General features: G+C 44.0%; 1 protein-coding gene across 4 annotated transcripts in view; it reads left to right on the top strand.

The window, feature by feature from the left end:
• Positions 1 to 766: 766 nt before the first annotated feature.
• Positions 767 to 26,305, top strand: part of ANO1 (anoctamin 1) — a 79,009-nt gene continuing 53,470 nt past the window's right edge. For 2 of the 4 annotated variants that reach the window (XM_027696309.1, XM_027696305.1), the window contains exon 1: positions 767 to 1,001. In XM_027696309.1, the coding sequence (XP_027552110.1) occupies positions 944 to 1,001 (58 nt within the window). In that variant the 5' untranslated portion in view covers positions 767 to 943. The remainder of the gene's footprint in view (positions 1,002 to 26,305) is intronic. The other 2 variants (XM_027696308.1, XM_027696307.1) reach the window with 1 other exon arrangement.

Genomic DNA, 26,305 nt, shown 5'->3' with positions numbered 1-26,305 from the left:
GCTGTTTTACACCTCTCATTCCTAAAAAACAAAGTTGAGAAAAGTAACCTGGTGGTATTCTTTGAGGGCGTGACTTGGTTGGTGTGTGCTGTGACATCCAGAGCATCCCTCCTGGACCAGAGCTGGGAGAGGAGGGGGATGGCAGTCACAGCCTCCCTGGGAGATCACAGAACATGCCGAGTTGGAAGGGACCCACAAGGACCATCGAGTCCAACCCTTAGCCCTGCACAGGACCATCCCCAAGAGACGGGGCGCCCCGGCAGCCAGCGGGGCGGAGGAGAAGCTTGTCACCGCTTCCCCACTTGCCAACCCTGTCACCTTTCCCACCGGGGCAGCGGGAAACACGGGGCGGCGAACCGGGGAGGGGGCCAGTCACCCCCAAACAACGCGGGGCTTCAACAGCGGACCCAGCCGCGCTTTTTCCTTTTTTTTTTTTTTTTTTTTTCAAATCTCCTCTTATTTTAGCGAGACGGGGAGGCGCGGGAGCGTGACAAAAAAAAATAGGAAAGGGAGCGGGAAAGCACTTGAAAGCGGCTCAGTGCGAGGGTCTTTAGCTCTGTGGCGGAGCGTTCCCATCGCCGACCTTCCGCGGGCGCTCCGCGCCCAAGGTCAGCGCAGGTACGCGCGGGGCCGCGGGGGCTCCGCGGGGGCGGCGCCAGCGGGAGGGAGGGAGGGAGGGAAAGGAGGAAGGGAAGAGGGAGGGAAGGAGGGCCGGCTGCCCGCGGAGGGCCGCGCTCCGGCGGGCCGGGCCGCCCGTATTTAAAGTGTGCCGGGGGCGGCGGAGCCGCTCGCAGGGTGAGCGCGCCCTCCCCGACAGGCGCCGCGGGGAAGGGGGGGGAAAAAAAGGGAGGAGAAACAGCAGCAGCAGGAGGAGGAGGAGGAGGGATCCTGGCAAGTTCGGTGTGGTACCAAGTACAGGCGGGCTGCAGGGCTCGGACGGGCGATGGATAAGGATGAGATCCACCTGCGCAGGCTGCCGGCCGCCGCGCCTTGGGGACCGCGTAAGTGTCGCCGGCCGCGGCGGGGACGGTGCGGGATGGGGAGCGCTCCTGCCCGGCCGGGGACGGGCTCCGCGGGCCGCCCCGCCTGCCCCGATAAGGGATTTATTATTAGCGTTTCATCGACTATTTTTAAAAATCCAGAAATAATCTCCGCGGAGTAGCGGCGAAATGAAATAGCTTTGTCCCACCTCCGCCCCCACCCCCCCAAAACGGTGTAAAGTCCTTTTAACCTGCGTTAATATTGTAATTAAAAGCTCGTCTAGCCCCGGGAAGCCAATCTAATTGTGGGAAATTGCCGGAGTACGAAGTATATGTGACAAATCCTTGAGTTGATGATTGTTCTTAATTCACACTGTGCCGCGGAAGTCGAGCTAGAAAAAAAAAAAAAAGAAAAATCTTACTAAATGAAATGGATCTGTCCGAGATTGTCAGTAATGCTTTTACAGAACTGACTAAATCATGTATCTGGGTATCATTAACTAATGTGTGCAGCAAAATAAATTATATATATTGGAAGGGGACAATACATTCCTTGGCTGAGAAGTTACAGAGTGTTTGGAGCCAAAGAGCAGATCGTTTAAGTGGTAGGGGGTGGGAATTTCCTTGGCTTCCCTCTAGAAATAAATCACAGCTCGGTGCCTGTGTGCATGCATGTGCACCCACATGTGCATTTATATAAAATCTTCACACACACACACACACTGTGTATATAAAACCTTCGCACACAGGCACTGGAACACAAATTTTGTGAGTACTATTTACTGAACGCATTTTTCTCCCAGTTTAGAGACAATAAAACTGGGACTGAGATGCTAACCAGGAACATACTGGAACACATTTGATTATCCAGCTGAATTACATACAAATGAAGTAAATTTAGCATGGCACCATTTATAAATTCCACGCTTTACAATCAAAATTCCAAATCTAACTGGTGGCAGCTAAGAATAGCACAGGGAGCCCTTTTCTTCTCTCCCTCTTTTTGGATTCCCACGAAAACTGTTATCCTGGAGCCTACTCATTAAATGACCAAATATTTCATCAGAGTTCAGCCCATTTCTAAAAGAAATGCTGTTTGCTCATCAAACCATAGGCTGGTCAGAGCGCTCAGAACGAAAACTTTAATGTCTGACACAAAACAGGTGGGCTTTGTATCTAAATACCGGGGGACTGGGTTTCTGTATTCTGCTGGTTGTCCCACCTTGACTTCTTTATGAAAATAAGGAGCTTGAACTTTTCAAAACTGTCGTGGAAAGCAGGGGAAGCTGAAGTGTTGTCACAGTACATTGACAGAGATATGGGTAAGAGGACTACATGATAAAATGGCACTAGAAACTCCACCATTACTCACGGGGCAGGTGGCAATTTATCATGAGGCAATCGCAGCGATAGGGTGAGAGTCCTGAGAAACCTTTTGAGTGGCTTTTTATCTTTGGAAAACGTAGTATTTTGCAGTGACATTATTTAATTTACTGAGTCACCCATTTAGCAGCATGAGCACTGTACACCAGCTTCATTGATGAGTTCAAGGAGTGGTTTTGCTCTTGGAAGTGCATGTTTGTGTTTCTGTTGATAACCTATCCAAAAGAGCTTGTTTGTAAAAGCTGGTTATAAGATGAAACTCTTGTCTAATTACATAGCACAGCCATGTATTGTGGTACAAATCCTACCTAGTTGTTTGGTAACTTCTGCATTTATTGCTGGAGAGACATGTGGAGACCCAGCCTTGATGTCTGTGTGTGCTCTTTGTACTCAGAAAACCTCCCGCAGACAGCAAAGGAGACTTGCTTGTTACAAGGAGTTGGGAAAAAATTTGGGGTCAGTGAGAGGATGATGGAAGACAGGAAAACAAGGGGGAAAACCTGTGCTCCTATAAGCTCTGGGTAAATACTGTCTGTTGCCTACATCCAAAGGACTATTTCACTTACGGCTCACAAGAAAAAAAGTGACCTCAGCACATTATTTTTGGCTCTTTTGGTGGCATGAAAGGACAGGTGTCCCCAGCTACATCTGTGCCCTAAGGAGCCAGGCATTGCAGCTGATGCCTGTCAGCTTATTATATGCAACTCCTTCCTGATGTCCTGGGGTAACAAGTACATCTAATAAAGACTGGATGAGGGTCAGAATTGGGGTGGGCTCAAGGGAAAGGTATTGGCATGTTAGCTTCTAAGAGGACCATGGTGATGTCCTGTCACTTCAGAGAAAAGCTTAGAGGCACAGGGGACAAGTGCTCAGGACTGAGCACAGGTTTAGGATTCAGGTCTTTACGCCTCAATGTTTCAACGATCAAAAATTCCCTGAATGGACATCTGCCCCCTTTGAAAACCACGGGAGAGTTTTGTCACCACCTTAAATGTTGTCAGGCTATCACCCCAGAAAATGAAATGTTTTTCCCCTTTTCTCTGGAATACACTGCTCAACCCAAGGCTGGGACTTCCAGCACAGCTCTTTAGGTTTTTGGTCCATATTGCCCTGCTTCCCATGGTAGCACTGCAGCTATTTCCATTAACAGTGAAAATGATGAAGCATATTAAGCTAATAATTAATCAGAGATGACAAGGGACTAATAACTGTATTGATTTAATTAGGACTTCTTTTCCAGCTCTGTAACTTGCAGTCATGCACATCATTAACTTAGCATTTTAATTTGCCGTAATAACTTATTAATTTCTGGGGGCGAGCACGCGCACGGCTGGGGCAGCGGCTCTGACTTTGTGCCTCAGTCCTGCCCAGGACTGGTAGTGAGCAGGGCGCTCTGTCAGCCCCTGGGAGCTGCTCCTGCAGAGCACCGAGGCGGTGGGAAGCAGGGAATTGCCGAGCCAGGTGTGGTGGATGAGCCGGGAAGGCACGTGTGGCTCTCTGGCCGCTCCGCTGCGGTTGGATGGGCGTGACGCGAAATATGGGGTAAAAGCAACGTGCCAGAACGGGAGGCGGGAGAGCGACCCTGGGAAGGAGCAGCAGTTGTTGGCATCGGGGAAGGGAAAAATGTCCCTTCTGACTTGTGCTGCACCCTTTGAATTCTGGCAATTTTCGAGAAGAGGAAATGCTTGGGGACGTACTGTGGTTGGAAAATAAGGCTCACTTTAAATTAGAATCACTTTGGGGAGAGGAGGAAAGGCAGGGGCTGTAACAGGCATGATAAACAGGACTTTACTGTGTGAAAGGCTGACGAATGCCAAGTTTACTCATCTTCCCCCCCCCCCGTTTTGTTGGGGGTACTTGGCACTCGCTGGGCATGCCTGGCATCTTATGCAGCTGGGTCCTCAGCAAGATCCCCTCTGGTACACTGCTGACCAGAAGCTTCTCCAGCAGGGAGAAGCTGTTCTCACTGAGATCATAGAGCTAAATAGATGGTTGTGTTGCGCTGTACAGCAAGGTTTGGGACTTGCGGGGAAAGAGATCCTATCAACCTCCACGCAGAGCTCAGCATCCTGCTCTGTATTGTCAAGGTACTTGTAAACCTTTGCCCTGTGCCATGGGAAGGCTGATTCCTCTGCTTTATCCTCCTTTGCTGCAGAGGGCAGTCAGCACAGGGACAAGAGCTGTGCAAGCCTGAACCACCAGGCAGGCTCCATAGGAGAGCCTGTCCAAAGTCCTTGTCCTTGTCCTTGGCAAGATGATGGGGAGTTTGGAGAATTTACCCTATCAAGTATGCATTTCATATAGAAATGGCTCATTTTCATATGGAAATATTGTTGGGTCACTGTGCAGGTGAACCGTCAGTCTGGTGAGCTCCAGGAACAGAAGTCACCACTTTCCTCATTTCTTATGGGTGTTTTCAGGGATTCTGAGAAAGCCTTTCTGCACACAGCCTCATACCTTATTATACAAGCCAAGTTAGAAATAGTTGTGCTTAATTTCAGAGACTGCAGAAGATGTTTAGCTGGGGGTGGGAACATTCACCTTCCCGACCTCACTCATGTTTGCAGGCCAACTGGAGATTATGGCAGGACTTGCAGTTCTGTCATAGGTACAAACCCCAAGAGGGGTTTTACAAATGACAAATTTTCAGGGGTTGGCAGCTTTGCTGAGACCCTATCAGGGTGTTATTTTCAGTGGTGCTAAGTCATCTTGTGCCAGCTGTTAGATCTAAGCAATGTCACTGACGCTGCGCGACTCCGTTCTGCTGCTCTGAAGAGCAAAAAAAAGGTAGCGGTGTCTCCATCATTCCTGAGAGGTAGTTTGTGGTAAATTCGGGCCTTTTAACAACAACCACAGAGGCTGCCTCGCTTGGGAGGCTGGGAATGCACAGGAAGCAAAGCTCCTCGTGCTGGGCTGCATTAGTCACCACGGCTGCTTCACAGGCAAGCCCACAGGCCCTCCAGGGAAACGGATTCTTATTTATTTGGTTTAGCCTTTGATTTGTATCCCTCGTCCCTCTATTTCTGAAAGTAGTACTACATCCTGGTGGGAGGGCCAGCCCTTCTCCCTGCCCCCTAACCTCCCTGTATCCTTTAGCCTTTATCTGCAGCAGCTGACCCGTGTCCCCATGCACATCCTCGCTCCGTTTGTTCTGTTCCTTTGTGCTGCTCCGTGGGTCCTGCCGTTTGAGCTCCCTTTGCTGTTCCCAGTGTCTTGTCCCTGCCTCTGCTCTGTGGCTGGCCCACATGCCAGTGTTTTCTGTCTTCTTCAGACTCCCACAGTTCACATTTTTGAACCTTCTACTGGCAGTCTGTCCTTCCAGCCATTACGGGAACTATTTCCAGATTTGAACTGATGGAAAGATAGTAGCAACACCAGATCCAGTGCCATTCCTCTTTAATATCTTTGCCTGCTTACCTTATCTGCATATCTGATTTATTCTTGGCAGCTCTGTATCTGTGCTAGGACCTGGATGTACATTCTCATTCCTATCAGTGGTATATTAATAATGTATACAATTACTGAGATGTCCTTTCGGACTGCAGCTCTGCAAGCTGGAACCTTTTCTTTTTTGAAGCTGACACAAACACCTATGACTTTTCCCACACAACTGTAAGTGATCTGGGGGAGTTTTAAAATCTGTAATCTGTTATGAAAAGCCTAAGTGGTTTGCAGGCATTAACTGCTCTTTTTATATCTTATAAATTATTTAACTTCTGTCATGACAGCAGTGATACACAACAATACAAGTTATGTATTCCTGGCTCCCAGTCCCGCTGTTTTACCTCTCCCTCTATTTGTATCCTGAAAGGGAGAAACTTGATGAGTGTGTACTAAAATGAGAAAAAACCCTCTGTTTTCTAAACACATTGCAAATATTTGTTGCCCCTTGTACTTCTTCATTGACGTCAGCTGATATCCTGCTTGGAATATTGCAATAGGGATCTGTGTGTTGATAAGTGATGTTCACTAAGAAAAAAAATTTGTCCAGGGAGAGAGAAATACATTACAGAGCATTACATTAGTGAAAAAAGGAAAAAGTCTAGCAACTAAATTACATCTCCAGTGCAGATTCAGGACACATTGTTAAAAATTGAATAGGAAAAGTGAACAGATACTGACTTCAGTGACATCATGGAGGTAAAAGTAATGAACTCAGAGTCCTCTGAATACATTTTGAAACTCTACTTTTTAACATGATGTAGTGGGAGTCTTATAATTGTTCTTCAGAAGCAGAAAAAGAGCCAAGGTGGACGTTTCAGGGCTGAGCATCATTCAAAGTTTTGGTTTTTTACTACTTTGAAGCAGGGAAGGTGACAGACACTGGTTCAGTGCAGCAGTAACAGTCAAAGAAAAACCCATCCTGTATTTATGTCTGACCATTTGTACTATGGCATCTTGGCTGACGGCGCACCGCTAGATATGTCAATGGATGTGCTTTGCAATTCTTCCCGGATTTTGGCAGGCAAAGACTCAAAATATGGTGTGACTTTATGCTTGTGGTATGATTGCCCAGGGAAAGAAAAAAAAAATCTACTGCAGACTGCAAAAGATGGAAGCTTTTATGCAAATACCATCCCATTCATCACAGTGTGTTGCGGCGCTATTGTCCTGAAAAGGTTTTGTAGTGATGGATTCATGGGATTTTGGCAAACCAGCAAGAGAAGGAAGAAGAAGGGTTGCGTGGGCGTACTGCATTCACTGCTGTGTGCCTGGGAGTTGGGCATCCAACTCCATATTAAATCACCTCCTGGTTTTTCATTAGCATTGGCATTGTCAGAGAATCACGGAATGGTTTGGGTTGGAAGGGACCGCAAAGCTCATCTTGTTTCAATACTTCTGCCATGGGGAGGGACACCTTCCACTAGAACAGGTAGCTCAAAACCCCTTCTAGCCTGAACACTTCCAGGGATGGGGCAGCCACATCTTCTTTGGGCAACTTGTTCCAGTGCCTCACCACCCTCACAGTAAAGAATTTCTTCCTACTACCTAATCTAAACCTGCCCTCCCTCCTTGAAGACATTCCCCCTCATCCTATCACTACGTGCCCTGGTCCAAAGTTCCTCTCCAGGTCTCCTGGAGCCCCTTTTAGGGATTCTAAGGTCATCTCAGAGCCTTCTCTTCTCTAGGGTGACCAACCTCAGCTCTCCCAGACTGTCTTCATACATGGCTCCAGCCCTCTGAAGCGTCTTCACGGCCTCCTCTGGACTTGCTCCAGCACATCCACATCCTTCTCATGTTGGGGACCCTCAGCTGGACACAATGCTCCAGGGTAGAGGTGCAGAGTCACCTCCCTTGACCTGCTGGCCACGCTGGTTTTGATGCAGCCCAACACACACTGACAGCTCATATTGAGCTCCTCATCAACCAACACCCCCAAGTCCTCCTCCTCAGGGCTGCTCTCAATCCATTCCCTGCCCAACCTGTGTCTGTGCTTGGGATCGCCCCAGCTGAGGTGCAGGGGCAATTGGTCTATTCCTTTGGAGAAGCTGATCTGGACCTTGAGACCTTTTCTCATGTGTTTAGCCTGGTGGGGACACCGCTGATGGAAGATGTGTGTGGAACAGTTTGGGATGTACCAGCTGGTGCCACGATGTATCCGGAGGGGAGGTACCAGCTGTGGGACCACTGGAAGGATGAGACTAAGCAAACTGTAGCAATGTGGTGAAAGCACCCTTTCCCCAGGCTCACTAGTGGAAACTACTACATTATTGTCTGCATCCTGTGCTCCTGGCACGGAGTCTGAGACTGGTCTAAAGAAGGAGAATGGTTCTCTGTGTGTAGTCTCAATGTTGGTATTTGGTCAGCAAACCTCATCCAGATGCTTGTATCTCGCTGCATACTTTTGAATGTTCTTTTTCTGATGAATGGCAAGGGCAGGCTTCTAAAAATAAATTAATGGTTTTCCCTTTTTACTTCCTGTGACTTAATATACTTTATTTATCTATATAGCTACTAGTCATCATCATTCTTCAGCTCACTCGAGTATAAACAGAAATGAGCCTGAGTCACAAAGTAAGGATGTGGAGCCAGGCTTTTTCCAGGATTTTAGCCAGGTGTAGGAGTTCCAGCTTAGGGGTCGTGGAGGGAAAAGACTGGCCCTGAGGCTGTGCCTCAGGGGTCTCACACATGAAATATGGAGATGAAAGACTGCCCGCTGCTGCTTTCTGCGTCTTCTTCCAAGGTGGTAAGACCTTGCAGCTCTGGGCAAAGAGTTAAAACAAAAGTAATTAAAAGTATTTTAAGAATTAAAAGTATTAAAAGAATTTTAAGGTTAGTTTATCACTAAAATAATAAAACCAGAGTGAGATGCCAGTTAATTATTGCTCTCACACAATCCCTAAGGATTGTTGATCAGTCCAACGTCCAAAGCAACAGGTGCTCTCATTTAATCAGCTCAAGCAACGTACTTTCACAAATTCACTCTCCTGGGGCATACAGACAGTTCCTCATGCTGCTGGTAGTGTGCCCCAAACCAACCATAAACTTCAATGAAACAGATCTGAAAATAAATGAATGTTGCCAGGAATTTTAAGGTAGTGGTCTCCTTTTGGTATTTGCCCACTAAAATTTAAGACTGCCTCTGCCCATCAGTAGCAGAACATGCTATGATTTTGTTTCCTCATTAGAAATGTGAAGTAATCTAACCTAAAACATCCTGAGCATCATTTTCTTGGCCAGAATATGCCTTGGGGGTACCTCTCTTTGTGGTTAAGCAGCACATGTCTGTGTTAGGAGGTATGTGAAATAGGAAAGGCATAAGATGTACTGGACAATAGGAATTGGTGCTCCCTGGAGCTCTGTGTATCAAGGTATGTGTCCTGTGGGAGAAGTGGGCTTGATGACAAACAGAATAATGAAGAGTGAGTGTCAACATACTCCAGTTTTTTTTTTTCAATCAGCAGGACTGATTGTACAGAGGGTGTGAATTGAGTGATCCTTAACTTTCTGGGGAGGGTTTCTGGGGATATGGGTATCAGCACTGGACTAGTAGGGTTGTGTTTGCAGCTCCATCAATTTGTCTGTGAACAATCTTCTGGGGTTTAGTGTTGACATCGACAGGGACATAGATTTGAAATGTTGTTTCATCTTTACAATTGCTGTCAATAATCCATTTGGCAGGAAGCTGAGAGTGCCTAAAGTCACGAGGGAGCAGCTTAAGGTACGTTGCCAGGACATGTTTCAGCTAAGAGAGACCACTATTTCTGTGCTACAGATCTGTATTTCAAATTCAGTCATTTTGTAGAAATATTTTACTTCATGTGCCCTGAGATGTAAGATGATGTTTGGGCTCTTGGAATAGGAACAGCTCCCATTTCTGAACAGTTGTACTCAAGGACATGCAGGAGATCCATCTTTAGCTAATGGTGGTTGGGAATCAGGTTGAAAGGCAAAGGCTGAACACCCAAATCATGTCCCAGCCCTTTTGCACGTGTTTTAGAAGTGCAAAGTATTTCTTTACCCATGGATCTTAGAGGACTTCACAAATTTTATTGAGACATCAAGAAAGCCCATCAACTTAATTTGCGCTGTGTTCATTTGCTGTTGCACAACGTCTGTTATAGGACATGAGTGAATATGTTGAATTTATGGGCTTGACAGGTAACAGAAAATAAGAATTGTCATTTTAGTTCACTTGACATGGATTCAGCTGAGAGAAGAGAATACTTCTCCAGGGTAAGACCACGTGCAATGTGTAGGTGAGGGTGGAAGCAGAGCAGTGTATATTAAACCCAAATTAAATAGGGTAAAAGTGTTCTAAGTGCTCCTTAGTTCAGAACTGGAGTTTAGACTATCAGGCTGTGCTTATTTATTCTGTTGTTTACTTTTGACTGATGGGTGTCATCACACTGTAAAATCTGGCCCAAGTGAAACAGCTTATTTTTTTAAAATTGCAGCTGATCATTTTCATTTAAGAAAGAATCTACTCTCTCAAGCACACCAAGAATAATGATAAGTCATGGACTGCAAGAGAAATTGTGCTCACCGGTACCATTCTTACTCTGCTGTAATGACTTGTCTTTTGTGTGTTGGGATAAAGTATTTTTGATTAATCCTAACCATTTAAGGCCCATCTAACAATATAAATGAATAGCTGGGTGATAAAAACCAAAGACCACGTACTAGCTCTCAGGGGAAGAGCAGAAACAGGTTTTGGGTTAGATTTTAAACGTTGTTACATACTAGAGGCATAGAAATCAAATCTAAGCCTTTTAAAGCTAATAGTTTCTAAATGGCAGATGAGTTAATTGAATTTTTAAAGTTCCTCCTTTTAGCATCTAAGGAGCTTTCGGTTAAAAGAACCAGATTATCGTTTCCAAAACAAGATCTTTGTTGTCTTGATAATGTAAATTAATGAAAGCTTTCCTTTCTCTCTTTCTCCTCAGTATGTTTTCTCAAAATAGCTCATCGGGGCTGTATCCTGCAATTTGCTGTGCCCTCTGGCCCTCGTCCAGTAAAGCACTTAAGTGTTCAAATAACCCTGGTTTTGGTGGCAAGTGGGCAACTGAGCAGGAGACCCTCCCGTGTGTCCCAACAGCTTCCACACATCCCTGTTTTCACGGGAAATCTGCAGCTCCCTTCCCACCCTCCACAGTGTCTGCTCCACCTGATGTGAGCAGTATTTCACGACACAGTCCTGGCCCTTCGTTCGTGCATCTGTTTCAGGGGGTTTGAGGATGATTTAGTGAAAATCCTTGCATTTCAGGTAGCTTGCTCTGGAATCCAGTGGGGACTTTGCCACCTCTCTTAATTTTGGAGGTGAAGCACATGTCTGATGGTAGTTAAGGAGTTCAGCATCTCCCCAGTCACGACACTAAATCTTTCAAGTAAAAAACCCCATTGAAGCAGTTCCTGGGAGCCTGTGATTGATTTCAGTGCAGCAATTACTCTGTATTGACTGACTGGAGCACGCTGTCTGTCAGGAGCAGAGTTGGTTTGCGGGAAGCTTTCATGTTTTTCACGTGGCAAATAAAATCAGGGACCCTACCAAACATATTTCAACCTTAATGTGAACAACCTGATGTTTAAAAAAAAGGCAAAAAACAAATAGACATTTAAATCTCCTGCATTGAGTGAAGGGTGTATATTGTGCTGTCATTTAACAATATAAGTAGGAAAGTAAAGATTTCTCATAACCAGATTATTACGGGTGATTGTCTTTCCTCTGGAGTTTTGCGTTGCTGTCAGACCAAAACAGGGAGCTAATTCCAGCTTTTACCCCTTCTCAAGTTTGAGACCATTGCTCTTTCTGTTTCTCTCCATCACATTTTTCTTGCCACTGCTTTCTTTGTTACCCTTTTTTTTTAATTAGTTTTTAAAATTTAAAAGATGGAGAAAAGTGGATATTACAGAAACAAAGCCAGAACCAGGTAGAGAAAATGTTTCAGCCATCCACAGGCAGGAAATCTGAGCTCCTCTGGAACCTGAATGAATCCTGGAGCAGTCCTGTTATTTTTATATATTTATTTCCCTGTTCGACTGTTCTGTCTGCTTTTCCCACGTTATCATCAAAGTGGCCCCAGAAGGGACAGTTGTGAAACAGAAACTATCTGTGAGTGGAGGAACAAAACCAGAGCTTTTGTTAAGCTTGGTTTTAGCAAAACCAAACAGCTTTAATTGCCGTAAGTGTTTGCAAATGTTGCTGCTCTCTTCTAAGTGTGTTTTAACATGGGGGGGAAATGGGCAAAGGCAGGGAGAGATGTTGGTGGCAGCCCCATCTCCTTGAAACTTGGGTTGAGCCGGTGCAGTGGTGGTGGTTTCTCCCTCTTCCCACTCTGTGCCCTGGCCAGACTTAGGTTTGCAGCACTGAAGCTGAAGGAAAAAATAGTTTCTTCCCCTGGTTCACATGAACTGCTTTGAACTGGAACAGATGTGGATGTACAGAACTGTCTGCTCACAGCGACCGTTCCATTTATAACCACGGGTTTTCTATTCAGGTCTCTTTATCATTTTTAACTTATTTTCTGTTTCCACGTCCTTTTCCACAATAAAATATTCCTAACTAAATGGGTTTTCAGCTCACATCCAAAACCATTGCAAGTGCTGTTCCTTGCTTGAACTTACAGTGCCAACGTTATTGTTCAGTGATTTTTTGCTAATAATGGTGCCCAGAGGAGGCAAGGTTGAGTTTGGTTTTGTGGTATTTGTAGGATGGGGTTCAGAATATCGGTTTATTACCAAATTAGGGCAGAATCTGGAGTCTGGTGGTGTTAAAATCTCACAGAAGGTGTTTGTAATATCTAACTTCCAAATGGCATTCCTATTAATTTTCTGCTTTGTTGAACTGTTTTTGACTCTGGTGTACAAAATAAGTTTGTGTGCAACTCAGACCAGAATTGTTCCAGTGAGTACAGATAAGGGATTCACATTCAACCACAAAAATTCAGTCCATGGTGATGTTTTTTGCTTTGTGTTTTTCACAAACTCCTGCTTCAGAGTACATTCATTCACTGTTTGATTTGATTAAGTGCTCAGTAATTAGTTCCACCAATGCTCTGCTAAGTGAGAAGGTGAGTCCTGCGATTCCCATTGACCAAGACACAGGGATGTGTCCTGGGATGAAGAAAAAAATGCATGAAAAGATGAAATCATTGGTGGTGTTTGGTTCAAGCTGATCAGTTATGCCTCTCCTCACTTGAGCCGACCATGTGGCCTTTATTACAAAACTAGGAATTCATTTTTTTAGAGTTACTTCAGTTTGTCTGTCCTGTAATTTTCTGTGGAGACAGTCAGTTGTTTGTACATTGGGGACCGTACGTGTCAAGTTCTTTGTTTTAGTTCATTGCCTTCGGTTGACACTGAAAACAAAAATCTCCTTGAAATTGTGGAGACAGATAGGATTTTAATCGAAACCACATTAAAAGTCAAAACCCTCTGTGGCCACGGGTTTTCTTGGGGTTCAATACCTCCTGCACTCCTTTTGGGAAGGCCAGAGATTTTTTTTCATATCTGAAGGCACTTTTCTTTTCTGATTGACTCAATACCAGCTCTAAAACTGGATGATACAGCCCTGTGAAGCAATGCTGGGATGGTATTGGGATGCTCTGAGGAACAGTCCAGGAACAGTACCCTTGGCTGTGGATTCCTCACAGCACTGGGCAAGAATCACTTTGCTGTTGTTGGGCTACCTTGACATCACTCAGGCTGCATCAAGTGAAATCAAAATTAAAGTAGATATTTGCAGTATGGAAAAGAGAGTTTCAATTGTTCAATTGTAACGAAGAAACAAAAGGAATTTTGGTGCTTAATCTGGTTTTACCAGGGGTAACAGATAAGATCTCTATCTGTCAGGCTGATACGGTGTAGGCTGGTTTCTGACACACAACTTGCACTCACCTAGACTCACTCAAACTCTCGTGTGCTTGTACCCCCAGGATGCACCTTCCAGTTGTGGTGTTTCTCTTGCTCTTTTCTCCTTCCCGTGGTCCACGCACTTTATATTTCCATAGCTGCAGTTAGCTTTATTTGCTCAGTTTAATTTCCATTTAACGTTTCTTCCGAGAAAAAAAAGTACAGATGTTCAACTGCAAACATTTATTTTATTTTTTTTAAACCTCTTTGAATGCTTTTGGTTGTCCTGTACGTTTCCACTGCGAAGGAAACCCTTCGCGCGTCAGCCCTGCGACAGAACTTTTCTCTTGAACTCCCTTCGTGTCCTTGCACTACCCTCCCGCAGCTCTAACAAGAATTAAAGCTCCATGGGAACATCCCCAGTGCACAACCACATCAAAGCTGTGGTTGGAGTCCAGCTCTCAAACAGCCCCCAAAAGCTGGCCAAGCCTGGTGTGTCAGTTCTGGTTTGATATGTTGTGTAGGAGCCCCTACGTGCAGCGTTCAGCGAAGGCTGGAGACCAGACACCGAGTTCCCAAGAGCTAATTGCTGTCTGGACTGAGGCAGCATCTCCCTTATCCATCTCTGCAACTTGTCCACATGAGTTGTTTAATCCTCTCTTTCACCAAAGCACCACATAATTTGTCTGGTTTTAATGTTGACCAGTAGTGATTCCTTGATGTGAAGAATGTGCAGTGAGGGAAAATCTGTTTACAGTTCGAGTTTTTCTTCACGTTTGCCAGTTTTATTGACTTTATTTTTAAGGAAAAATAATTACACGGAGTCTGGTTTTAGTCGAGGACTTTTCTGGTTTATGTGAGGAACAGACAAAGACCTGTCACGTCGTAAGGGTAAAATCAGGTGGGGAAAAAAGTGTTCTCTCCCTTCAACAAATAAATCAAGTGCTTCCACCGAAGAAGAATATCCAGTAATGTCACAAGTGTGGGCACTAAGGATAAGCAGACACATCAACAGAGGGAAATCTCTGACAAGTTTTAGGTGTGTCATTCAGGCATGGGATGTATCTTAGTAGACAGTCTGTCACTTTTATTCCCTCATAACTTTTGACAAGAGACAGATAATACTGCAGAGTTTATTTTAAGGTAGATTGTTGAATTTTGTGTCTGTTCTCTTTCTTTCTTCCTTTTTTTTTTTTTTTTTGATACTTTCTACTTTTCATTACAAAATTAGTGCCCCAGCTATTTGTTAAGCTGGTTCTATTTGGGGAGGAAGCAATGGATGCAGAGAGCAGCCGGATGCTGTTAAAGTGTTTTTTATTTTAATTTTCTTTTTCTTTCTGGGTGCTTGTTCTTTGCTCAGCTGAGCACTTGAGAGGAGTACTGGTGAGTGCTCAGAGTGGTGCTGGCAGAGGTCAGTCACAGCCCTTGGGTCCCTGCAAGCCCCAGGCCTTCCCTGACACCGCTGAGCAGACTGCCCAAACCATATGGTTGTTCAACGGTGGATCAGAAGTCTAAAAACATAGATTATCTGAACAGTACTTGTGGCCAAAATGAGATTTAAAGATCTGGGTCTCCAAAAAAGCAAAGGATTTGTTTGTTAACCAGTGCCTGAGCATGCTTGGTGCAGACCACTGGTGCTTTGCTGTCTCTCTGTGTCCAACTATGTTCTCACAGCACCAAATGCATCCCAAGGCTCGGCACCCCAAGAGGTGCTGAGTGCCCTCGAATCCCATCTCTTCCCACGGTCAGAGGGCACCAGGGAGGAGCAGAGAGTCAGAGGCAGAGCCAGGCAGCTGTGTGGCCACAGTGCCTCGCTGGCTCCTTTGGGATGGAGGATTCAGGACCAGGAGAAACATAACAGTCCTCTTGGGACGAATGTGGGAGCGTGAGGGCATCCAGGGAGGCTGCACCTGGGAGGAAAGGGGATCTTTTTTAAAGCTGTTGAAAGCGGGTAATTTTGGGTGATCTCAGTCTTTTCTAGCTTCTCCTCTTACACAGACTGATTTGTTTTACATCTGGGGCGCGATCAATAGATAAGGCATGGGAATATTTACTCACCAAATTGGAAGGGCGCAGGAATTCGCTGTGGGAAACCGGTGCATTCCTATGGGCTGGATCTCCTGGAAGCCACAGGATGTGTTCCAGGCATATCCCCTCTGAGGAGGGGGCAAGGATTCTTAGCCCAAGCAGAGGGAGGATAATTTACCCCTGAAGAATTTTCTTTCATATTCATATAACTTCCAAGTTCCACGCCGGTCCTAGAAAATGTTGTTTGAGAGGCTGTTTTTGTAAAACATTTGTCATTCCTGAATCTGGGATGCTCTGCTTCAGTTGGTGTCTTTTAGTGAGAGTTTGCCAACATTTGTGTGAACAACTGTTTCACTGTGCATTTTCTGTGTTTTAGTGATGTTGCACAGCAGTGTGGGTGTGCAGCACAGGATCAAGGAACTCTGTTAAAAAAAAAAAAAAAGGGAGAAAAGCCCCATCCTGCCTCACTGAATTTGTACAGTGAAACGATCAACTTGGACCATGAGGGTTACAACTGTAGCATTTCTGAGCATCAACAAAGTGCTTTGCTTTCTGTTGTGTGTGGGTTTAGAAGCAGGGATTTTACAGCAATGCCAGCTTTAGCTCTTCAGGAGGCTTTGCTCCATCCTCAGCATTCTCCTGCTTAAACACTTGATCAATCATTTATTGATTGAGTTTGTGACATGGAGCCTTCACCTTTCCTTGGAGTCTCTTTTCCTTCCTTTCTTTCCACCCTAATTTACACTATAATCTTACAGCTTAAAACTTCAACCCTGTCATTCCTTACTTGATTCATGTAAAACTTTAACCCAGTCAAAAAGTCCAGATAGAAGTGAAGGAGTGGGTGTGTACATGGATGTCTAAAACCTGCTGCTATACTAAACCTTTCTGGGAGCACTAAAGAGAATCTTATCCTTTAAACTCTCTTTATAAGGCTTTAGGAGGGAATAACTTGCAGCATTTATTTTTCATGGTGGAGCTATCATCAAGCAAAAATCAGTCTGGAGCAAGTGAAACTGATAGTCACCAAAGTATGTGTTACAGTTTGTAAATGTCTGTGAGAGGCTGTCACTGAGAACAGGCCAAAAATGGAACCTGGAGAAAAGTTAGAAAGGAGTTGGAATGTTATTAAAGCTATAATTATAAACATAGGAGGCATTTTGATATTGTTTCTTTTCTTTAAAGCTTCCATGTGAACAGGACTGGGAGTTTGCTGCAGGGAATCCAGGAACCCTTTTTTAGGATAGAGGGGAAGATGCACATTGTCTCACCAGATTTATGCATTCGAATAATGAATTATGAGTTGTAGGATTTCTAATATTAGTGTTTTCCCCTGGCTGTAACCAGGTAATTGATTGAAAGAAATACAGGCTGCCCCTTCACCGGAAAATGTTTGACTCCTGTCTGGTTCAGGAATGTGAAACCCCTGGTCTGCTCCCAGAATCACACAGTGTGTGGACATGGCCCATCATCCAGCATGTAGATGCAAATGTTTTGGAAAGGGCTTTAGAAAAGTATTTCCACTTCTGTTTTCCTTGGTACCAGCTTCTGTTGCACCCTGAAAATAAAATGAAAGCTGTCTCCTTTGCCTCTTAAGGAAAGGGCACGTTAAACCAGTATTTGGAGTTTTATGTGTTCAAATTTCACATGCTACTTGTTTGCTTGGTGTCTGAAACGTTCTGTTGATGATTCCAAATCATCACCCAGGTTGAGGGATGGACTCCAGCAGTAAAGAAATTGTGTAGGTGCCAGGAAGGACCCACCTTTGCAGGTGACTGCTGTGATCTGTGTCTATCATGATGTGACTTTGCCGGCATCAGGTGTCACAAAAAAAAAAAAACCAATCATCTTCAATATACCACGAAAACTCAGAAATGGTATTAACAACACAAAATATTCCCCCCCCTCCACATTTTCCATTTACATCTCCTGTTTCCCTAAGTTCAAAATTCCTGTGAAAGCCCCAGCCTGGGGATGGGGACATGGAGAGCACAACTGGAACGCATCCATGAGCTCCACCAAAAAAAATTAACATAAAGATAGATTTTTTTAGAACACTCCACATGTGAACTATGAGGCAGCACGTGCTGCCAGGATTATCCATCACCTGAGGGGAGAGGGTGCCCACCGTGGTGGCCGTGCTGGTGGCTCAACATGTGAGCTGGAGCAGCATTGGGCTCCCAACGCTCACTCCGTGTAATTAAACCCTCAGCAGAGCCAGTGGGCAGCAGCTGCTTTGGAAATGACACGATGGGGACGTGTCAGGACATTTTGGTGGCACCCAGCCTGTGCATACTTGCAACTGAGAGCGCCCCGTCTCCCCTTTGATGCCCCTCTCCGTGCCCTCGTCTCAAATGTCCTTAAGGTTGGCCGGGTTAATGAGAACTGCTGGTTAATTTGCTTAAGTTTGAAAAGCTGAAGCTCCTGGAGCATGTACATAGTTCAGGGCACACGAGTAGCCTCGTTCAGGGCCGTTCTCATGTGTTGTGCTCATCCCTGGAGCTGTTACACGCTCGTTTAGTCTCCCTTCAGCAAAGTAATTAAACCCACTTGGTGATGGGCAAGGAACAGGCTCTTCTTCCACCCTGTGCAGTGCTTAAATTTAATGGCAAATTTCACAAACAGGTGCTGGCAAATACTGTTTGTGAAGGGTAATCCTGACAGCACATGCTGTCTTGCAGTTTAAATGTGGAGTGTTCTAAAAATCTGCCTATATGTTCATTTTTTTGTGGAGCTCATGTGTGTGTTCCAGTTGTGCTCTCCACGCCCCCAGCTGGGGATTTTCATAGGGATTTTGAATTTAAGAATACAGGAGATGTAAATGGAAAATGTGGAGGGGGAGGAATATTTTGTGTTGTTAATACCACTTCTGAGTTTTTGTGGTATATTGAAGATTATCATATGGGTTTTTTTGGTGACACCTGATGCCGGCAAAGTCACATCATGATACAGATTCGCTTTCACAGAGAGTGAAAATGAAGTGTATCACGTGGACATTATTTGTTGTGTAAATGGAGGGGTTTGATGGTTCACAGAACCACTGAATATTCTGAGTTGGAAGGTAGTTGCTGTTGGAATGGGGTTTTTTCCCCTCCCTGTGGTGGCTTTTGTGTTCATGTATTTCATTCAGCTGCAGTCTTAGAAAAACTTTAGCTGTCTTTTTAGTTTAGTCTCGGGTGACTTTCTGGTGAAGGCGGTTCTAGGAAAATATTTTACTGTTATATGGGAGTATAAGAAAAATTGGTGTTTTTAGGGAAGCTTGTATGACTCCAAATTCCTGTCCTTTTGCTTTGTGATGTTATTCCTCATCCTTGTCACTACTGATGCTTTTGGAAACACGTTTTTAACTTGGTTCTACCAGTTAGTCAGCAATGATCCAGCCTGAGAGATCTCTACTTAGAATCAGCAATAGGAATGAACAGCTGAAATATGCACAGGTTTGTGTTTTCCTTGATCAGGATTGACCTGTTTGCCCTTAGTGTTGTACTTACTTAGTTCCAGTTTCTTTATAAATAAGGCCTGTTAGTCAAGTGGTCAGAGAAGGAGCTGTCAGTCTGATCGGGGCTGTACCCGTGACTCAAATTGCACTGAGTCAACATGCATCTCACCCAACTCAGGCTGAAATCTCAATTATTAAGACTAGCTTCAGTAAAATTTTGCATTTGGATCTAGCCTGTGTGAAGGAGAAGTGGTTTTTAAGCCGTTTCAACGGGGGAGTTTTAAATGAAGAGCGGGATTTTGGCTTGTTTTGTTATTTTTTTTTCCAATCCATGTTTGTGTTCTGCTCCACCGTGTGTTTATTTTAAAGTCTGGTTGTGCATCAACACATTCTCAATCTGAAATGTAGATCTCACACTGACATGTTTTAAATGTTTGAATTGAATCCAGTTTTAAAGTACCACAGTTATCTACGAAGTACATCAGAGTTTCCTTCAGTGTTCATTCCTCATTATTATCTGTTCTGGAGTGCTGATTGTTTTTCAGTGTAATTAGTGTAAGTTCTCTTTTTGATCTCACATCAGATGTGCTCTCCTGTTTACAGAGAAGAATCTCCTCCAGTTTTACTCCTCCTGAGTTTTGCTGTGTAAAAAACAAAATTTTGCCCTGATTCCACAAATTTAGATGTTGGATCTGTGTATGATCAGGTTGCTCCAAAGTACTGTTTTAAGTTTTCTTTGAGTGTGGGCACATATGCTTTGTACTTCCGTCAAATTCCTCAAAAAATCACCCAGATGAGTTAATGGCAGCTCTGTTCCTCTGTGCCAACTACAGGCTGGACATGGCAGGACAGTTGATAATAGATCTAAAATAAAGCTTGCTGATGCCAAATTCCCCCCAAAAAAATTTCTTGAAACTTGAACCACTGCAGTGACTGTGTTCACCCTTCAGCATTTTGTGTTTGTGGCTGTGGAGTTCTGGATCTGGTACCAGCAGCCTTAAATCTTACCTTGTTATAGCAGACTTTTGTTGCTTATCTTCCTGGAAAAGGATGTGCTCCCACGACTCGAGATGAGAACCAGACAAGTGCAAAATCCTCCATCTGGGTAGGAATAATGAGCCAGTTAAATAGCAGTTCTTCAGAAAAGGGTCTAGGACTCATAAACTAAACATAAATCCACAATATCTTGTAAGGGAACATGTACTAATCCTGCTCAGGGCTGGAAAAGCCTGACCTGGAGTATTTTATCCAGTTTCAAGCATCTTTTCACAAGAAAAATGTGTGTCATAGAGTTTAAAGCTGAGAGGGGAGCAACAAAAATAAAAAGAAACCCGAGAAAACATATCTTGGAAGAAGCTGGTGGAAGAGAGGCGTTTGTCCAATGGGGTTTGCAAACTTCATTTTGGTTTCTGGGTAGAACTGTTGTTTGTGGGACGCTGTTTGTCATCCTTGTCCTTGTCTGAGGTGCCCTGTGTTAATGCTGGGATTTGTTTGTAACTCAGAGGGAAAAGCCTACAGGAGAGGAAAGGAAGCAGTGGGAAACCCTGTGCCAGCTGCTTTCGGGAACTCCTGGGTCACCATGTCCAAATCTTTGCTATTTCGGGCAACCAACATCACAGAATCCCATTCATAAACTTCTCAAGTACCATTACAAAAATAGTTTGGGTTTATTTTATTTATTTATTTGTTTGTTTTATTTTATTCTTTCGCCTCCATTGCTCTGGTATGAACCTCCTGCCTCTGCGCTGGAGCCTCATCTAAACTGATCTCTAAACTGAGCATTTTAAATGTTGATATAGTCACATGGGCACTTCATTTGTTCTTCATTGGCCTTTGGCTTCTTGACCACTCAATGAGGTAGGAGGAAAGAAGGTAATGAAGGAGTAGTTTTCTAGTTCTTTTATTGTCCTCTAGCAAGACAAGCTTCTCCCTCCATCACTGCCACCACCCCCTCTGTCATTTTGCATGTTTAAATTTGAGCTCATGTGTCTGAAATAGGGGATGATGAGTGCTGCAGCCAATACCACAGAGAAATGCTGCTGTTGCTTGTTCATCTTTACTGGAAATACCTTGCTTGGTATACCCTAAACTGTAATTTTCCTTTCTCTGAGCTGTGTCTCACAGAGGGACACTTGTGCTGTGCTCAGCTGACACAGAAGGAGGGAGTCCTGAAGCATCCTGCAATGCTAGACAGAGCTATCATGTGAGAAGTTTAGGAACAGCCTGTGTTTGAGCAGAACCACGTTCCACCGTGCTGAGAGCCCTGATGGGCTTGTTAAGGATTTACAGTCATAGCAAAGCTATTTTTGTGGGTGTTCCTTGAAATCGAGAAGTCCCGTTTGGGCACAGGGTGGACAGGCAGTTTGATCTGAAGGTGTTGGCTGCAAGTTGGATTGGCACTGTTTGCTGCTGTTCTGATCTGAGAACACCTCTGCTGGCAGTGGTGGCTTGAAGTTCTCGACAGAAGGTGTCTCCCAAAAACAAGACGCCGGGACTTGAGCAGAAACATCCTTGTCTTTGGTATTTACAAAATAAGGAGAGAACTGTCAGTAAATGGTAAAACCAATAATATCCTTCCCAAAAACCAGAAGGAAGGGTCTCCAGTTCAGGGGTAGAATGGACCCTGTGCCAGTGGTGGGGATATTGATGCATTTTAGGGGTGCAGAAGCTTGGCATCCCAGCTTGAACTGCACCCCTGAGGACTGAGCCCCTTGAGGATACAACTAGAATGTCTGGTTTGGTTCCTGATGATGAAACGATGAGGCTTCACTCGGAAGGACAAAGTTTTAAAAGGTCACTGCAGGTGGGAATTTTATCTGTTGCGCTGCATCTGTATTTTGCAATCTGTAAATCTTCCAGCTGTGTGATGTGCCCCAGTGATGCCGGTGGGTTAGTGACAGATAAATGGCTCTCTGCACAAGAAGATCCCCTTTTTCCCACCTCTTTTTTTCCCCTAAGGCATAGATTTCCTAAGGCCTAGCAGCGGCACAACCAGTCCCTTTGGTTGTGCTGCTGCAAAGTGTTTCCATATTTAAACAGTGCTCCAGATTGTTTATTGACGTGGGTAAGTGATACAGCATCCAAACCTCTGGGAATCGCACCATAAACTTCCCAAATAAATAGGCATAAGGAGAGGAGCCAAACAGGATACAAGTGCTCAAAAGCCTCAAGATGAGCAAGAAGTGTCCCTTTCCAGCAAACAGTTGTTTTACTATGAAAATGAGCGTTTCAGATACACATTTTTCTACAGTTGGCAGATTTTGGTGCTTGGCTTCTTAAATCTTGTCGAAAAGGTCATGGGCTGAGTCCCTTCTAAGAGCCTGATGGCTGATTAACAAGTGTAAAAATTACCAGACAAAGCACTTGATATTTTCTAGTCCAGGGGGATCCCAGTGGGGTCATGTGGGCATTGTTACACAGGCCTGGAGTAGGTGCAACAATGCATTTTTTTTTTTTTTCCACTGGAACATCATGTTTAGGAGTGACAACACTGGTCTGTCGATATTTTTTTCTCCTGTGAGAACTGGCACTCCAAAAGCTCTGGGTGGGGTCAGGTCATACCTACGTTTATACTGGCTCCAATTTTCAGTACCATTAGAGCATCCAGCCTTCCACAAAGTACAGTTTGGTGTTGTAGCACTGTGGGATGTTAATCAGGAAGATTTTCTTTGGTCTGTGAAGTTTCCTTGAAGTATCTTGCTGGACTGTTTTGTCTGGAGCTGTGCTGTGGTGGCATTTGCTGTCACAGGCAAGAACCAGCCTGCAGGTGGAAAAGGAGTAAAGAATTCAAACTGCTGATCTGAGTTATAAATACTTCCTGAAGGAATATGGTTAGGGACAAAATTTCTCGGGAAAGGAGTCTCGGTTTCATCTAAACAAAAATCGTGCTTGTGTTAAAATTAAGCAAAGAGAATAAGAAGATTCAGAAACATTACATGTGTTGCAATGTTGAAATATTTCTTTATGTAAGTATGTGTAGTTATTCACAAGGGTTCAATTGCTATGACCTGTTTGGGGGCACTAAATTTACATGTGTATTGGTGGTGGAGGAGCTGATTCAGTGGAAGCTGTTCCTCAGGGAGGAGATCTGACATAGCCTCCCCTAATCAAGTCCCCCACCAATTAGCACCCCTATCCCTCCCAGTATATGGTCTCTTATGGGCTGTAAATCCAGGGTGATGGATCACACACACATTTTATATCCAGCACATTTGCTGCTGGTCCTCTAGGGCTCCCAGCTGGCAGCAAATTTACATCACTTGGAAGGTTGTCTTGGGTTTTTTTGAGATTTTTTTATCATGTGAAGGGGGGAAAACAGGGCCACGAGAGGGTGATGCCCTGGTCCTGTTGAGCCAGGTGAGCTGCCTCCCCCTCTGTGCATCTTTACCAAGCAGCTCATGGAAAGGGTGCCTTGATCTTGAATTGGGCTGGAACCTGACACTGTGAAAATAAGAATTTACACCCCTAGGTGGTTTTTTTTTTTCAACCACTGCAACTGATTCAAATATTTTAAATATCATATGTCCTTCAAGTGAGTGCACTGTGCAATATCTGATCCGGTGCTATCGTGCCTGTTCCACCATAAACACTGTTGCTGTATCATATCACTTCCCAAAGTATCTCAGATACATGCCCAGTCATAATTTAAAAAAACCAAACAACCAAAAAACAAACGAGCTGAGGGTTCCAGACATCCAAAAGGTTAGTAAAGCAAATGGTTCAAGGCTGTATCTCCACTCAGTCAGAATTGCAACACCTTTGTTTTTATTTAGCTAGTTGCCCTCTGTTCCTTTAAATTCCAATATTGACATCACTGCTGTGATCAGGGAGAAGGACTTTTCTGTCTCTTAATCAGCAATAAGTTTTTTGCAGGTTTAAAAGCAATCGCTTCAAGATAATTTCCAAAGAGCTTGAATGTTTTTTTAAAAAAACCCTAAAAATATAGAGACTGTTTATGAGACTGGAAGTGTAGCTGACAAAAATGCATCCTGTGTTTTGTAAACCGGTTGACTGAACCAACCAGCATAGAATATGTGTTATTAAAAAGCAATAAAGTTTTCAAATAACAGTTTACAATATATTTTGAAAGAGTTTATGGAATAACAGATACACTAAAATACAGTATCCAAAAAAATTAGTTTTCTAAACATTTTGGTAAAACAAGATTTTATTTTTTTTCATGTAGAGTATTATTTTTCTAAATGTTTCAATGCTTGAAGATAAGCAATATATTAAAGTTTAATTCCATTTTATTTCACTGTTTAGAGTTTTCTAACACAGAACGGATAAACATTTACCAGATAAATGAACAGCACATTTTCCTTTTTCAAAAAAAAAGAAGACAGAAAACGAAATATTATTCTGCTAACCAAAACAAAACAAAAAAAAAACCACAATCAAAACTTGTCTTAAGCTTATAAACTTAATCACACTTTAGGGGAAAATGAATTCCTTTCCTAAATTCTAGGATGAAACCTTGACCCTCTATAAATAACAAGGTTACCACATCTTCAATGTCTTTCTCAGGAAATATGAAAACAAATAATGTTTTCTCTCTATCTTGAGTTGATGTCAAATGTTTGCTCTTGGCAGGAGTTGCTGTTTCCTTTTTTACCCAGAATATCTTTGGGCAAACCCTCATCAACCGTGTGCATGGGATGCATTTTGGTCTGATTCACGGTGGAACGGCCACAGTTCGGGAATTAACAGAATATTTGGCTACAGAAGGGAAATACTGTTTGAAAATACACAGTTCCTAGGTTTAGTTGGTTGAGTTCATACATTTATGGTGCTCAGAGTTGTTTCCTCAGTGGAGGAGGATTCATACCTGATACTAAAGAGCGAGTATTGAGAGTTTGTCATGGGAAGCCTGATGATGATGCTGCTTGTGGTTGTCAGTCTCTTTCTGGAGATGATTTCTCAAAGAATAAGGAACAAGACAGGAAGGACTCCCCCTGTTGCTGTTTATCTCACACTTTTTGAAATAAAACACTGGACTGCAGTTGCCCTTTATTATTAGTGCAGTCATGTTTTACATGCTTATTGTAATTAGAAAAACTGTCTTTTCTTGGTAGGACATCTCTTTGATTTTGCCAAGATGTCCTTGTTTATACATGGATGGAACACAATGATCTTTCAAAATACGTCTGTCTCAGGTTCTCATGATAAGAATCCATTGGATTTGCTGTTTGGTTTTTTGGAGAGAGCAGTGTTCAGCACCTGCGGGCAGGGTGTGGACCCAAGTCCCTCCAGCAGGAATCTGCTCCTATAATCCACACCTTTGGTGTGGATTCGGAGCTCCTCGTGGAAAAGTACTGCTGCAGAACAAACGAGTTAGGAGTGAAACTTAGAAATTTGGAGGGAGGTTCTGGCCCCTTTGCCTTTGACCACCTACAGCAACCACAGAGCCCTCCATGTTCTGCTCCTTTCCATTTTACACTTGACAGCAATTCCATGGCAATTTCCTCTCCTTTGTTTTTCAATAGGAAATGTGAATTCATTGATTTTTTGAATAAGCCTTTGGATAATCCAGGCTTGTTAACAAGCTTGTCCCCTGTTACAAAACCTACAGGGCAGCTGTTAACACTTGGATCTTGGGTGCTCCTTTGATAGGAAGATGTATTAGATAATAAATATCGTCAAAAGCTCCTTAAGGAAGGGGGTTGGTGATCCTGGGCTCGGCCCTGCTGTCATTACCAGCTTCCCTGCTGAGGGCCAAACTGCAAAGAATGTCTGTCCCTGCTCAAACATTTCAAGTGTGCCTTTCATCTGGGGGTCTCAAAATGCCTTACCGAGGCACTGGCCCAGACCTTCCCCTTGCCTGCACTGAAGGGGAGCTGTCTTTGCTGGTGGATTAGCCTTCTGCTCCAAGAATTTTGCCACTCAAGATGGGACCACTGGGAAACCTAAGGAGTAGTATCTTATTTTCCTACAGCCTGTGTTTCTGCATCCTTTGGCAAAGGGAAAGCTTCTTTGGCTGGCACGTGGCACCTTCCTGGAGCATCAGCCTCTCTGTGGGAGTCGGATCTCAGCTCTTTCTGAAAAACGTGCCTGGTTGCATCGTCACTTCTTAGGTCTTCTGCCTCTGGAATGCCTCAGCTTAGTTAATTAAGATTGGGGAACGCAGGGAATGGCATTCTCATGGATAGACAAGAGTTAATAGAGCTTTTCCCAGTCACTGATT

This window comes from Neopelma chrysocephalum, unplaced genomic scaffold (genome assembly GCF_003984885.1).
Source record: "Neopelma chrysocephalum unplaced genomic scaffold, ASM398488v2 Primary Assembly neopelma1_106b, whole genome shotgun sequence".
NCBI lineage: Eukaryota > Metazoa > Chordata > Aves > Passeriformes > Pipridae > Neopelma > Neopelma chrysocephalum.
The sequence above is the reverse complement of the archived record's forward strand: the minus strand, read 5'-3'. Positions and strand labels throughout refer to the sequence as shown.